The sequence below is a fragment of the Atta cephalotes genome (assembly GCF_000143395.1).
Source record: "Atta cephalotes unplaced genomic scaffold scaffold00064, whole genome shotgun sequence".
Classification (NCBI taxonomy): Eukaryota; Metazoa; Arthropoda; class Insecta; order Hymenoptera; family Formicidae; genus Atta; species Atta cephalotes.
Window position 1 is genome coordinate 830,446 of NW_012130128.1, and position 16,239 is coordinate 846,684.

Consider the following 16,239-nt stretch of genomic DNA (forward strand, 5'->3'; position numbering starts at 1 on the left):
GAGAGAGAGAGAGATTAAAAAGAAAAATTTATATGATTTGCTGTTTTCGATACAGTTATATATAATTCGATACAGCCGCAACAAGGAAACAAAGACATTAAAAAGTGCAAAGATGCCTACCGTCTCGCGATGGTCTAGCTTTCCTGATCCAATCAGTCAAATGTCGTACGAAATCAAAGAAAAAATCGCCTTCTGGAACGGAAATAACTTTATCAGCAATCTTGACGAATAAACTAAAGCCTTCGGCAGATCGCAGATTGAGTCTTTGCGCGATATTCTGGCAAAAGTCTTTCGCTCTGGTAGATGAGTCGACTTCGAATGCCTATAATCCGAAATTACAATAGTTACAATCGAAAAAGAAAAACATTATTTTATTTACAGGACTGCCTAGATATTATAGAAGAAATGAAGAATAAGATATACACCTCGTCCGTGTCGTCTGGGAAATAGACTTTGTGAAATATCTGCGTAGTTTTGTGCTGGATAGCTTCTACTTCCACTTGATGTGGCGGATACTTTCGTTGACCATTACGCAAGGTTTTCTGCAACCTTTGTAAAGAGTCTTGAGATATGGGATGACGTCTTGTACGTAGAAACAGAGTTAATTCCTGCAATGTAAAATAGTATTATATCCATGTACGCTTGTGAATTTTCCTTGAAGAAGCACAGCATTGATAATATTCTATAAAATATTATTAGTAAACAGGTAGAGAGGGAGAGATATGTAAAATTTTTTATACATATTATACCTTCAAGAGGCTCTGACTACAAGTAAATAGTCCAGTACCGAGCCACATTAGCTCCCATCCTCGCTCTTCGCTCAATCTGTTGCGATTATCAGTAAGTTGCTTCATAATCTGACAATAAATCTCATCTCGTAAAATCTCATTTTTCAATGGCCCGTCAAAGATCAGATCGGTGTACTCGTTTCCAATGCGCGGTCGTTTCGTTGGCAGATCGCCCATATACTTGAGAATGGCATTGAAGGCAAAACATGCTTCTTCAGCTAATTCTTCCTTCGATACGAGTTTCTTCAAAAGAGGTTGTTTTATTGGTTCTCTAGAGTGATGCCATAATTCGTCCGTATGTCCACGTCGCGCGGACGTTAAAGTCAATGTTTTGGACATTGTTCTCTTTGGTGGTGTTCTAAGACAAGTTTAATCAAAATATTATCACATTTTTTTACTTTACAATATCAAATGCTACACACATGTTGTAGCTTTCTTACCGGAAATGATCGATTGCGTATTCTAGAAGAGTATGAGGTTTATCACGAGAGTCCACACCATTCATTTGCTGCGGATAGAGTCTGCGACTATTCTCTGTACCTTCCATACTGAATAAAGCCTAAAAATTATTATTATCGATGAGTTGTTTAGAAAGAAGATGTCAACATTTCTCATCAATAAAACTAATCCGTACGTTGACGTACCAATATATCATTTGGCGGTTTCGTTAAGGAAGGTAAAACATAAACTGTCTCAGCCGGGAAATCGCCCTTCTCGCCCGTTCTTTCACAGGTCCCGACATACCACCCTGAATTAAGCACAGTCTCGCCGGTGCTTTCATCTTCGAGAATGATGAGATCACCTTTCTGAAAATTCAAGAATGACGAGCCCTCGCCCGGTGCTTTGTAATCTTGCAAGGTTATAACAAACTTGCTGCGTTTCTTCAATCCTTCCAAAAAGTATACTACCAGATCACGGATGTCTTCCGCGTTCGGGCTTTGGAATGTGAATTCTTCTCCCCGTACCGTCGATAAACTGAATGTTTGTGTAAACATTTTATTTGTTCTGCGAAAAATAATGCGCAAAGTTTAGAATGTAATACTCGGCATATAGTTGAACATTATAAAACTCGAATTTTTTATATTACATATTAAACAATAAGAATCTCATTGGATCGTTCATGTGAATATACTGTAACCTATGAGAAATAGATTCGAACCATAACGTTCGAATCTATTTCGTTTATTTAACGTTCGAAGCTAGATCCTTGATGCTTAAATAATTCGACGTGAATTTATATACTACTGCGTATCAAATTCTGCCAAATTGCATAATTTTGTATAGTTTGATATAGTGTTTCAGGACATCTCGGTCATTTCAGTACAATATATAAATTAGTACAATATATAAATTCACATCGAATTATTTAGCGAATACCAAGGATTCAGCTTCCAACTTTCCTTAAGAGTTTAATTTATTTATTAGTTGTGCATGTTACGTATTAAATTAAACAATCACATATTTATTAAAAATAAATCTATCGTATTTTACTATGCGTATTTGTCTTTTTCATTAAAATGTTTAAATATTGCTTTAATTTAAGTGCTCTCAGAAAAAGAGAAAAGCTCCGTTTCTCTTTCATTAGCTTATAGTTATATATAAAATGTCACTTTTCTTATATTTAAATAATTAATGATAACATACATTTGTGATCCACGAAACAAAGCAAAGTACATACTTTTGACTAGATACGGTGGTAATCTCGGGGAAGGATAACTCTAGGAGCACTTGCTCCTGATCATCGACAACGTACACTCCGGTCCAATTGACGGCTATGATAACATCATTCTTCGGTAAGTTCGGGCCGGAATTTCTGTAAGCTTCATAAAAACGAGAAAATAGCAGAGGCCATTTGAACTTTGCATATCCGACTATATCCTCTTTAACACGTAGCGCTGGTACTTTCTCTTTCAAATAGTAACTCTGAAATTAAGTTAAAATTAAGAGGATTTAAAGACATGTGTGTTTGTGCATGCGTATGCGCATGCCTTTTAATTAAATAACTTGAAATTTCTTTCTGAAGATAAAAGAAAAAATAATATTTCGACACTGCTGCTCTTATCTCGCTCCTTGAGATATTTATATTATATCATCCCACGCTTTGATCCAAACTTACTTCGTACGTTCTTTGCACAGATCATGCTTGTTTTTTATCTTGTAAAAATAAGACTCACTTTTTTATATGCCTGCAAGACAAGGTGTCCCCATCTATCAATCGCTTTGTCGATCCCCGTCAAACAATAATCTGGTATGTAATTCGGCAAAAGAGTATATAATCTATCGACGTTCATATCGGTATGATACTCTATATAATATTGCTGTGCCGCGATCATCGCTAAGTCCTCCTCCTTATCGCAACGATATTCACCGAATTTGACACCGCGTACTACTTGCTGATAGATTAAATTCGTGGCCACTTGATCTTCGGTCGGTTCGTGCCAGGGTGCGAAAATCTCTTTTCTGAAAAACAATCTCCACGGTGCATTTCGTTCCTGTGCACCCTGTTCCTTGGCGTACTGTTCGCATTGTGAGATTGCGTCCATCACGTGATCGCCGCCACTGCCCAAGGACGAGACTTTATCGAATAGAGCGATGTATAGAGAAAAGCCGAATTGGTCTCTTAGCGAGATCTTATCCGATAATTGATTACACAATTCTCTAGCGGTAGTGGCCGAATCGGCTAACAAGGTCTTTGTGTTGCCGTCCATAAAGGTGATTGGCAACATGATCGGCTTTTTTGACTTTGTGGCTTGAAGTTCGAGCCAACTCGGAGGTTGATTACGAGTGCCGTTGTTAAAAGTTCTCTTGAGTCTGTCCTCGCAGTAAGGCGCATAACCAGGCGGTCCCTCCCTAATGAAGGCTCGCAGGTAGTTGACAAATTTCTCAGAGGGTGCGAAACACCCGACGCAGAGGGATAACAGGATCCAACCGCGGGCGTGCGACGATTTCGATGGATTGTTTGTCAGTTGTTTGCAAATTTGGCAATAGATCTCATCTCGCAATTCGGCGCGCAGTATACCATGGCCGATGATAAAGTGCAGCTTCTCGAGATTTGACGTAGGCCTGGCCTCTAACCAGGATTGATAGCTATCGGCGGTGTATTCGTCCTCTTGCAGCCTTCTACGTACGTCTTCGCCCAACTTGTTCTTTCGCTTCAGGGTTAACGATACCAACTTGTGCCTGATGGAACGCGGCTTCTGCTTGAGAAATGTTTCCTGGAAGGATATGAATCTTATTGTAGCAGTCTTTCGCTACTATAGCATACTAATTTAATTAATTAATTTAATTATAAATTACGAAAAAAGACTTCCACGTACAGGATCCATGCCCATCATCTGAGCTTCCTGAAATTCTTTACTCCTTATAAAATTTCGTCCGAGCGTCGCCGTCACTTTCGACATTACCGAAGTCGTATCCCTATCCATTGTATGGAATCGCGGCTCGGGTAAATCGCCTGTAAATCGAAGTATAGTTATCCACAGAGCTTGTGCGGCCAATTGATCGCCTTGCGTGTGTAACGGCAATAGTGGATGTTTAAGTGGTTTTCTAGAGTATTGATGCGTGATGTTGCCCTGGAAATATGTGGCTGCGAATTTCTGAAATTTAAATTCAGACAGATCCTCCTCATCCTCCGATGCTATCTGAATTGGACTAATTATCTCCTGATGTTGATCGGCTTTTGGTGCGGGAAGATCCTATATTGGAGAAAAAGAGATTAATGTTTTCTTCACGTGAGAAAAGAAACAACAAGATTTTCTAATATTAATTTATTAAATATTAAATTATTTTATTATTCTAGTTCTAGTCTATCTTCATGATCGTTTCGTAATCAGATATCAAATGAATTCATTAATAGGATCAAGTTATTACAACTTACGTTAAACACAGACGTTTCTCTCGCCGGCGTTGGAGCTTCGCTACTAGAATCTGGCAAGAAATCAAACATAGCTTCGACCAATTTGCTATCATCGACCGGCTCATCTTGTTTTTTGGCCGCGTCATTGATCAAATTTTTTTTTATTTCCATTCGTCGCCTATCTTCTAGCTCCATCTCAATTTCCTTCCTTTCCAGTTCTTGCATACGCTCCTGAAATTTATGCATGTCACATTGCTTTACAACGTATTGTTATAGAAATTGCGATCATGACTTGTTAAAAGGAACTTAGTATACCAGAACTCGATAGTTCTTAACGGACAATTAGTGTTTTCGCATAAATATGATTTGGCTAAATTCTCATATTATGTTTTTTATTTATTGGGAGTACAAATAAGTTTCCGCCGTTTGCAAAAGACGGCGCCACTAATAAACTATAGTTAAAATTGTTTGATGTAAAACGACATATGTATTGGATCCGGCAACACTATAACCTTGAAATATTAGCGATTTTGTATCAGCATCATATATTTTTTTTGTACGAAAATGTCGAATTTTGAGCCGAATAAGCGTCATTTGCGGAAACTTTTGATTTACTTCTTTAATTTGAAGAAATCTGCAGCTGAGGCTCATAGATTGCTTGTAGAAGCATATAGTGATGCTGCCTTAAGTGAGAGAAATTGTCGTGAGTTTCAAAAGTTTAAGAACGGTGAATTTGACGTCGAAAGATAAAGAACGTAGCAGAAGGCCGAAAGTGTACGAAGACGCGGAATTGGAAGCATTATTGGATGAAGATTCGTGCCAAACGCAAAAAGAACTTGCACTTACATTAGGAGTGACTCAACAAACAATTTCATATCATTTGAAATCATTGGGAATGATTCAAAAGCAAGGGAATTGGGTTCCATATGAACTGAAGTCGAGAAACGTTGAACGCCGATTTTTCACATGTGAAATGCTACTTGCCAGGCATAAACAAAAGGGTTTTTTGCATCGTATAGTCACTGGTGATGAAAAATGGATTCACTACGATAACTCAAAGAAGAGGAAATCATGGGGATCCCCCTGATCATGCTTCAACATCGACAGCCAAGCTGAATATTCTGGCTATATTATGGCTATATTATGGCAAAAAATTCATGTTGTGTATTTGGTGGGATCAGCTTGGTGTCGTGTATTATGAGTTGCTCAAACCGAACGAGACCATTACTAGGGCTCTCTACCGAACACAATTGATGAGATTGAGCCGAGCACTCAAGGAAAAACGCTCCCACTACTATTCCATGACAAAATTATTCTCCTGCATGATAATGCTCGACTACATGTTGCGGCGCCGGTCAAAACCTATTTAGAAACTAATTCAAATGGAAAGTTCTATCCTACTCGCCGTATTCTCCAGACATTGCTCCTTCCGACTTGTTCCGATCGATGACGCATGGCCTGTCTGAGCAGCACTTCACATCATATGAAGATACCAAAAATTGTATCGATGATTGGATAGCCTCAAAAGATGAAGCGTTCTTCCGACGCGGTATCCACATGCTACCAGAAAGATGGGAGAAAATAGTGGCTAGCGATGACCATTACTTTGAATAAAACATTATGTACCGTTCTTTCACAATAAATGCTTAATTTTTGATTAAAAAACGGCGGAAACTTATTTCCCAATATTATACATATATTCCCAATATTATACATATATAGCGAGCAGGCCAGTCACAATCACTGTAGATGATGATGGTAGACAATCATTACTGAGAAAAAGAGAAAGAAAAGTCTTCTTAATATTCGATACTTATTGGCTTATCGTAAACTTTCGTTTCCTTCAGCGGTTAAAGTAATGAATGTAAAATTCATTAGTATTTATATTTGTCATAATATTTATATACCCTGTAGTTTTGTTCCGCGATCTCCTTGGCTCGTTTGTTGCCTTGATCCTTCAGTTCGCGCTCTTCTTTCTTCCGCAATCGTAGCGCCTCTACGTGCAAACGATATTCGTATTTGATCTTCTTATACCGTCTCTGCGCGATCAACCTTCTCACGTGCGCTTGTATCTTCACTATGGCCCATAGCTTCTTCCGGTACATCTTACGTACCAGGTGGCCTCGGGCTCGTGCCTGAAGCGCGACGATATGGCCGCGCAGATGTCTAAATCTGTGCGACAACACACGCGATCTGATGAGCGCTTGCAATCGCATGTAACCGATTCGCATGCGCTTGTATCGCTGACGTTGCGCATAGCCCCGCCAATATTTTTGCACAATCATCGCCGCCGCTCTCATCCTGAGGAACCTTCTCCTATAAACCCAGCCGCGAATATTACGTTGCAATATCAGGATCTTGCGTGTCAATACGCGATCACGTTCTTGCTCGAGGAATAAATCGTGAGCATCCTTGAGAAAGACCTTGGTGTGACCAAGTTGGTAATCTGACCGACCCAACACCGCGTGGCAGATTTTCGATGTCGCTGCATGGCAGTCCACCTGAAATTAACAAATATAAATTTAATGACAATATAAATTTTTGATCGAATAGAAATAAAAATTAAAAAAATTTTTTAAGACACATAGTAGATCAAAGTAATCAGCAACGATTAATAAATTTGATTTATTCGATGGATTTTTCCTGCACCTTATGCGCGGGTGGAATGCCCGAAATGAGAAATCGATATCTTTCCACGAACTCGTGAAAGGAGTGGCGAATAGGATAGCCAGCTCGGCGAATCCTGATGGTTTCCATCATACCGGAATATCTCAATTGTCGACAGCAGAGACCACGATCAAACATCTGCAATCAAGTATTGTATTTGCAAGACATTGTGATACTAGAACAGAATTAAATAAATCACGAAACCACGCGGATTGGGAATGCTTACCATTGGTTTTTTATATTCGTTCGGTTTGATACATCTTATGAAGAAGGGTTGACAACTGCATAGAGTTTTCATAAGCGAATCCAATGATTTCTTAAATTGTGTCGATAACGTGGGTGCTCTCTTCCTGGTTTCCGAACCCATGCCAATGTCTTCAACGAAGCAAACTTGAAGGAATTTATTTGACGATATGTGAATAAGTTGCAGCAAGTCTGCGCTGAACGTGTCTCTGTTTTTCTCTAGGAAACTTCTCGTGTCGTAGAAGACGACGCCCGCAAAATGATTCAAGCCAAAAGATGTATTAATATCCGATTTAGGTTTCAAATAATTCCTATGACTGCCATGAGTTTTGTGAATTTTCGCCAACATGGTTTGATCCGTGCCCTAGAAATTGACAAACGCCACATTAAAAGCACTGCAAATAGCCAATTAGATTAAAATGATGCCACTTTTATAACAATCTTAATTGCTGACATGCGTGCATGTGAATTCTTTAATTTTTTATGTAGAATGATCAAAGTACAACTTTGGATATCTTTCCTAAATTAGCACCCATACTTTTGGAAATTTCGATTCCTCATCGATAAGCGCCATAATGTTGAGCTGCTTGATAGCTATCAGATCTAAAGCGTCTTGGTTATCAACAAACTCTATATGCTGCCAATTGATACCCTCGTGATTGTATTCCTCTTGTTCCAACTTGAATATATGCTGAACGAAGAATTGCTGGAGATTTTCGTTGGCATAATTGATGCAAAATTGCTCGAAACTGTTGTGATTAAAATTCTCAAAACCGAAGATGTCCAACACGCCTATAGCACTGCGGGAATTGTTCTTCGGCCTGTATATGGCCTCGTTAATTTTCTTTACAATGTGTACGAACAATCGACCATATATGCCCTTCACAAACGCGTCTCTAATATCGACTGATTGATCTCTCGACAACGTGGATACCTATTGAAAGAGACGAAAAATTTACTTACGATATGATAATATTTTTAATATAGCCGACAATATTGCTTTTATGTATATACGGAAAAATACTTACTACTGTCTCACCGTGCGCGAATATAGTTCTGCGAGTAAGCGCATCTATCAAAGACTGTACCGGCACTCCCAATAAATATGCCACTCTTTGTACATTCGTTTGCTCTGGGATCTCCGTAGCATCTAAATTATCTGCAACACATCATACACGAATGAACCTCATAGAAATTGAAATTGAAACCATCCAATTCCAACTATGAGATTATTAGCGCGGCGATTTGATTTTAAATCTTATATTGAAATTTCATACCTACGACGGTGGCTCTATACTTTATGTTGCCCATGTGTAATAAAGCCGCGAGTAATTTAAGCACCTCCCAGATCTCCAGATCGGAAAATAGCAAAACCTTCATAGCTGATCTTATATCGGCGAATTCAGCTGCGTCGTCACGCCCTTCGCAAGTAATGCCGCCACCCTAAAGACAAAGATAATAACAATTACACATAGATTGAGAGTATGTATATATATATATAAGAAAGCTCATGTAAATCATTAATTTTTTTTCTATATTTTCTTTTCGATGTATTTTTGTTTTTTTAAATATTTATTTAGATTTTATGTGTGTGCATTTTTTGCGTGTTTTCAGAACAAGATAAAACGTTGTTATATTTATTAGTCAGTATCGCTATTAGTGCTAACTCACGACTTACCCCTATGAGATATTTGTACGTGGACGCATCTTCCAACTCGAGTTTTTGTTTCTCATCTTTGGAAAGACCAGCTAGCATACAATAAAAAATATGATAATTCCTTTCGTCCAAACTTTGAGATACGATTCGTGACTTTTCTAGAAGGTATTGTTCTATTTTGGCCCCTTCTATCACACCTTGCTCATTGAAATGAATATCGATGTACTTGCCGAATCGGGAGGAATTGTCATTTCTCACAGTTTTTGCATTACCGAAAGCTAGAAAACGTTAGAAAAGCTTAGAAAAGAAATGTCATTCGATCAACTCTTTAAATGTGAATTTGTCTTATCACGAGATTCACCTTCGAGTATCGGATTCGCTTCCAAGATCTGTTGTTCGATCCACGAATGTTTTCCGCTGATTGCTGCTAGATATTGCAGAATTAATTTTGTGCTTTCCGTTTTTCCCGCTCCGCTCTCGCCACTAAAATAAGAATGAATTTCTATTTAACAATTCTAATTAAAAGAAAAGCAAGCGATTCATATGAATGGTTAATGTTTATACTTTTAATAATAATTGTTCCTTCTTCTCTAATAATAAACATAAATTAACTTTTCTTGATAACTTAGTACTTAAACTTATACTTTACAAATCCATTTGTAAAGATTAAATAAAAAAGATGAATGTAACAAAAATCGGACTATTACAAAATTCGATGTTTGAAGTCGTGCGTCATTAATACGCTTCGAAAGAGACTCTTTGAGTGGTACCTAATTACTATGCACTGATCCTGGCCGTATCGGTTCATATGCGCGTAGCTGTTATCGCCAATGGCGAATATATGCGGTGGCAGTTCCCCGATTTTACGATCCTTGTAGAGTTTAATTTGCTCTGCAGTATAAATAGGCAATATCTGGTATGGGTTCACGGCAACCAGGATGGAGCCTGTATACGTCTGTAAGTCGTGGATCATCGTGAGATCGGTATCAATCTTATATCAACTTGTATTTTGCTTAATCAATCGCATTTCGTCATCGTGTGCTGAGGGACTTACGTAAATAAGATTCTCGTTATAGCGTATCAATAGATTTCGTAGAATGCCCGCTTCATGGAGGTCTCCTAAACTGATCATATCTTCTACACCTTGCACCGAAGTGGCATGCATGGCCTTTATTCGTCTCTCCGGCGTTAACCATTGTTCCTACGGAATTATTCGCTCATCAATGATTTAATGATGGAATAGTTAAATGCTGCCTTTTGAGGAAAATACAAATAATAAATGTATGCGCGGGTGATAATACATGGCATATTATTGTATATTTCTCGAAACCGCGACTTGTTGCAGTATCGCGTTTTAGACAATTTTTTAATGACATGTATTCCTTAATAATTACCTTATTGTCGTCGTCCTTTACTTGAATTCGTCTGCCTTCTGCCGAGATGACTCGTGCTCCGATCGCGACATCAAATTCCCTTCCTGAGATTGGTTCGATCCATATGTAATCTCCCTGTGCAAAATGAAGAGATGCACATTTCTTTATTATTTTTCTTAATAGAAAAAGCTAGATTCTTTATATATCTGTGATCTATATATTAATGTTGCATATGCGAAGACGCGAGTCAGAGCGAGATAAATATGTAGTTGCTCAAGATAACGAATGTACATTCGACTATCTTCAATGATATTAATGAATATAAATCAGTAATTCACATGGGTAATGGGATATTTATAAGTCGGCCAAAATTAAATTTTGTCGGCGAATATACAAAAATGCGAAAAGAAAATCGATTGACGTGACGCGATGTGACATGAGGATTTCACAGTCGGGAATTTTGTATGGAATTTGTGTTAACGCAAGCATCAGATCTAAATTGAGTTATATGGTGTACCGTTATCGTTGTAATAACCGTAAGTACGCCGCTCTTTGCCATTCGGCGTGGCGCGCGGCATGCGGCTCGATGCAAGGATGAGGTGTCTCGTCGTAACAATTTCCCAATTGTCGCTCGACAGTCACATACAAATATTCATGTACAGTACAAAAAGATAAATATAATAGGCTAATGAGAGAGTCAGCAACGATAAATTTTTTCATACACAGGGCCTTGGTAGATCATTTCGACATTACGTCGAAATCTCTCTTTCTATCCTTTCTTTCTATAATACGTCTCTATTTGCAGTTACAATTAGATTTAAGAACAATTAAAATTAAGAAAAACACGTAGTTGATTCATTCGTAAGATTCATATCGAATCCAATCGAATCTTGTGTAATGTTATCAGAGAGTTTACCCACTAGAACTTATTCTTCCTAGAAATGAAATATTTTGAAAAATCGCGTTTTAAAAATATTAAGCATTCTAGTGCAGTGCAGACGCGATCGAGCGAAAGTAAAATTGCTAGTCGAAGCAAAAGATGAATCGAGAAGTGGCTCTCATTTCGTGGCGAGGCGAGGCGAAGCGAAGCGAGGAACGGATGGAGCTCTTCCGATGTTCCGGTGAAGTGAACAATCGGGACGTAAACGTAAATGTGTATCAGGTACGTTGTTGGTGTGTGCGGCATATCGTACACGCGCGCGTACGCGAAACTGCGCGCGAAGCATCTTGTGGGAGTTTCAAGTCAGAGCGTTTATATCTGCCACCTTGCCTAATTCGATCGTGGATCTGTCCATTTGTGATTGACGTGGATCTGTCCATTCGTTATTGATGGGTGAGACGAGGGACCAACTTCCATTTCATCATAGAAGACGAATCGACAGAATTCAACCTTGACATTTTCTACAAAGTCATTTACCGTTAGACTATTATATTATATTATATCCATTTGAAACGTATCATCGACAAAAAGCGTTTCAGGCAAAATTTTCGAGCTACAAGAACATCATGCAATCACCCAACCAGTAATCCCGGTCGACACAAACTAAAAAATATCATAACATCAATGTTATTATAATTTTGCACTTGGCAATCCTAAATGTAATGTAGTATTTCATAAATATGATATATTATATACTATAAAAAATATACTTGACGAGATTATCTCCTGATAATATATGTTTTATATTTAACATACAATATAATCAACAAAGGCTGTAACAACAGAGCCGTAACTTAAGGAGTTGAATGTCTTTGCCTTTATTTCAAACATAATATATTTATAATGTTTTCGACCATTTATCTGGTCATCTTCAGTTTTTAAAATTGCTTGCCTCAATAATTTGACATTCAATTGTAATCGGTTACAATTCAAATTCGCCGCAATATATATATATATATATATATATACTATAAATTCTCGTATCATCAATGATTCGTTTAGTCGTCCTATGATTATAAAATTATTCTCTCCGTAATTTTCATCATTCATTATATTCTAATTTCCTTATTGTATCGTCCGTAAATGTTCATTGCGACACGATCACGTTGCAATACAAAAGTGCTGTAACTTGGAATTTCTGTAACTTGGACATAATCATTCTGCAATTTTTATCTAAGCTATCTACAAATTTTTTGCTGAGTGATGATTTCAGACATTGATGGTTATTTCAAATAAGTAACGTTTTTCCACTCATAAGAATAGGATGACTAAACAAATCATTGACGATACGTGAAAATTTATATATGTATTGCGGCAAATTTGAATTGTAACTGATTATTGATGGCAGGTAATTTTATATACTAAAGATGATCAGATAAATGGTTGAAAAAATGTTATAAATATATTATTTTTGAAATAAAGAAAAATTAGGCAAAGACATCCAGCATTAGACTTATATGCTCCTTAAATTACGACGAGTAGCCTCTTATTGTTATATAACACTTACATTATTGAGTGCGAAATTATATATTAATATCACTTTTTTATTTGTTCTGTCGACTGGAATATATATATCGCACATGTTTCATTGGTCATCAGATGGAAATGTACAACATGAATTGTCGAGGGTAAATGTGAGGCTGCTGCTGATAATCGTCGCCTTTCACTTGCCTTCGCGAAAAATGCGTTGCTTCTCATCTCTCGCTTACCACTGCTTCGTAGATTTACCAATTGACGTCTATCGGCGCGGCGTCAGGAACGCCGACATCAAGGAAGCCAATGGACCAAGTCCTCTTGATTTCTATAAATAAATCTCGCGACGCTCTCTATCCCGTTTTCCTTTTCTCCGAAAATGTTTTTTTTCTTTCTCAGTCGACATAACTGTTAACGTAAGGCATCCCATCTATACGATATATCATATACGATACTCATCATCGTGTTACAATATTAGATTACACTCGAGAACGAGAATAGATTAAAATGAATTAAAATTGTTTTAATGCATTACTTTAAATCCATGAAAATAAATTGAATGGATTGAATCCGAGCTGATACTAATTTAATGTTCGAAAAAAAAATTCATTTAAGGATTACAAATTTTATTCTTAAGACATTTATAATAATTATATTTGAAATTAACTACTTCAAATTGATTGAATTAAAAAATGCCTTAGTGGGATTCGAAAATCTGGAACCTCTGTTTGGATTATAAATCTTCTACGTTACCTGCTATACCACTTCTTCAATTGGTAAATATGTTGTTCATTCTCTACTTCAATTACAACTAGCTAAACTAGTAACGAAATTATATAGATATAATGAAAATATCATCATTTAACAGATATAATAAAGTATAATTTACATTAACCTAATATGAAAATATCATCATTTAACAGATATAATAAAGTATAATTTACATTAACCTAATATTTGGGTTGTGTTCGACTTGCGAGTCTTCACATCATTCATTTTATTTCTAATCAAAGAGAAACAAAAGAATATAGCTCAGTTATTTTTACGTTACAATTTTTTTTAACTTCGTTGGAGTAGTTAAAATAAAAAATTTCCTACTTATAATTTTAAATAATTTAAATAGCATTTATGATCCATTTTTAAATAAAAACTTCTTTTATTCAATTAGATATAAAACTACATTTCGTATTCAGAATATTGAATTGAGCAGTATTCCCCAGAAATTGCTGATATTATTTTTGAATTTAACTGAATTAAAAAACTATACTTTCTATTCACAATTCTGAATTGAGTATTACGATTGTACACAGAAAATGCTAATATTATTTTTAGATTGATATGCTCTATGCAATTAACTATAAATGAATAAAAATATATTTAGGATTGAAAAAGCATAGACATCTGCTTTATGCAATTCCTATAAATGAATAAAAATGCATTCAGGATTGAAAAGGATTCATTTTAACTTTCATGAATCTGAATTCTATTTCTGAAAATCTGAATCCATTTTAATCCATTTCAATCCATTTTCATTTGCTGGGCGCCCTCCCATCGTTCTTTGTCTCAATCGCCGTCGATCGAGACATAAAAGTTATCAAATTCGAATTTCCGAAGTAGTAGACTTGATAGTTTATTGCAAAATTTTTCTTAAATTCGATTAAGTAAATATTTATTCTTGTGGTCTTATCACCGCGGTTAATTGTCACGCTGACCTCTTCTTGAAACGCGCTTCGCTTCAACAGGTGCTTTATTATATTACGTCTTATTTGTTATTTCCAGTCATTCAAATATCTAAATATTCCCTAATTATTGCCCTCGTCGGCATGGCAATTATTTCGTTCGAAAAATCGTTGGAACGATATATAGTATCAGAATACGCGATGCGATGCGTCTTTTTTTTATAAAACGTTCGTGTGAAATAACCGGTAAAGTCCGATACGTTAGACTCTTGCTCTTGCAATCAAATATTCCCTATATTTTATAGATTTTCAAATCTAGATCATATTTATCGGAATGTACGAAAATATAATAAAAAGAAATTGCGAATAAAGAACACGCGTACATAGCGCATCGGAGTGACTAGTGTGACTTGCAATTAGCGCGGTGGCGTACATTATCATTGTTTACAACGCGAGAGAATGCGACGATTCTTGGCTGTTTGGTTATTTTCACTCGTCACAGATTCCTACTGACCGTGTTCGAGGAGAACGACGAGGAAAGCGGTAAATGTAATGGATTAAGCCGCGCGAGAGATCTACCGTACGCGCGCGCAGCTTTATTCGAATTTACTTATTGTTAATTTCCCCTTTCACAATATTCGATTGGCTAGCGCGCTTACACGTAAATTTCTAGCGCTTTTCTCCCGCAGGAAATTGTTTGCTGTACATATCATTGACAAAGTTACAAAAACGCGTTTTGAAGCGCGTCCTCCGCATCGGAGGACATCGAACCTACCTAAAGCGTCGTCAACAATAGCAGTGGATTAAGAAGTAGGCGTAGAAATCAATCATTCAATCATGGTCGACTGAGAAAAAAATAATAAACTATGATAAAGATAATAAACTACTACTACTTCCCATTGTAGACCACGCATAATATTTTGAATATAATGCGTTTTCATAGCGATTAGAAATTAATTTATCGAATAGAAATCTACCCTTATGTCCTTATCTCGTGTAGATTACAGCAAGATAAAAATAATACGCAAATAAGGGAAATGTTTACATGAGTGCTTAAGAACCAACTTACCCGTGTGACGATGACCATCTCTTAAGTCGTGGTTGTCGGCACTTCGCCTAAAACAAATAAAAAATATATATATAAATATATCGAGTGCTGCATTCATATACAATTTTATCTAGTGGTAGATGACCTGCACAAATTGCACAGAAGTCTATGAATTTTATGGCCTATTACGCATGTACATATGAATATGTAATAAAGTCTTGAAAGACATAAGAAAAGATACTCGCGAGTGAGAATTTTAGAAGCTACTACCTGCAAAGGTACTCAATCCTCGAGAATCTGATACGCGTTGTAGATGCGTATCGCTGCATCTATTAAGCCTGTTCTATAAATATTCAATAGAGGATCACAAGCCGTAAGCCGTGTAAAAAATTAGCCAATCATAATCGATTATTTTTTTCATTACTTAACTGTGATTAGCCAAATTCTTACGGCTTAAGGCCATGGCACATAAAAGATTTAAGGCAGTAAGACGTAGGTAAGCAGTAAGGAAATCA

The 16,239-nt window shown here is 36.8% G+C and overlaps 1 protein-coding gene across 1 annotated transcript in view; it reads right to left on the reverse strand.

Annotated features, from left to right (window-relative positions):
- Positions 1-15,763, reverse strand: part of LOC105623783 (myosin-VIIa) — a 36,415-nt gene extending 20,652 nt beyond the window's left edge. The window contains exons 1-21 of the mRNA XM_012205159.1: positions 15,746-15,763; positions 10,606-10,719; positions 10,266-10,412; positions 9,982-10,166; positions 9,573-9,694; positions 9,233-9,489; positions 8,832-8,997; positions 8,583-8,713; positions 8,093-8,488; positions 7,538-7,918; positions 7,294-7,449; positions 6,552-7,145; positions 4,666-4,875; positions 4,106-4,483; positions 2,963-4,003; positions 2,467-2,711; positions 1,433-1,793; positions 1,229-1,347; positions 750-1,146; positions 426-608; positions 121-322 (exon numbers count right to left, since the gene is read on the reverse strand). Of these exons, the coding sequence (XP_012060549.1) occupies positions 121-322; positions 426-608; positions 750-1,146; positions 1,229-1,347; positions 1,433-1,793; positions 2,467-2,711; positions 2,963-4,003; positions 4,106-4,483; positions 4,666-4,875; positions 6,552-7,145; positions 7,294-7,449; positions 7,538-7,918; positions 8,093-8,488; positions 8,583-8,713; positions 8,832-8,997; positions 9,233-9,489; positions 9,573-9,694; positions 9,982-10,166; positions 10,266-10,412; positions 10,606-10,719; positions 15,746-15,763 (5,803 nt within the window). The remainder of the gene's footprint in view (positions 1-120; positions 323-425; positions 609-749; positions 1,147-1,228; positions 1,348-1,432; positions 1,794-2,466; positions 2,712-2,962; positions 4,004-4,105; positions 4,484-4,665; positions 4,876-6,551; positions 7,146-7,293; positions 7,450-7,537; positions 7,919-8,092; positions 8,489-8,582; positions 8,714-8,831; positions 8,998-9,232; positions 9,490-9,572; positions 9,695-9,981; positions 10,167-10,265; positions 10,413-10,605; positions 10,720-15,745) is intronic.
- Between the last annotated feature and the right edge of the window lie 476 nt (positions 15,764-16,239).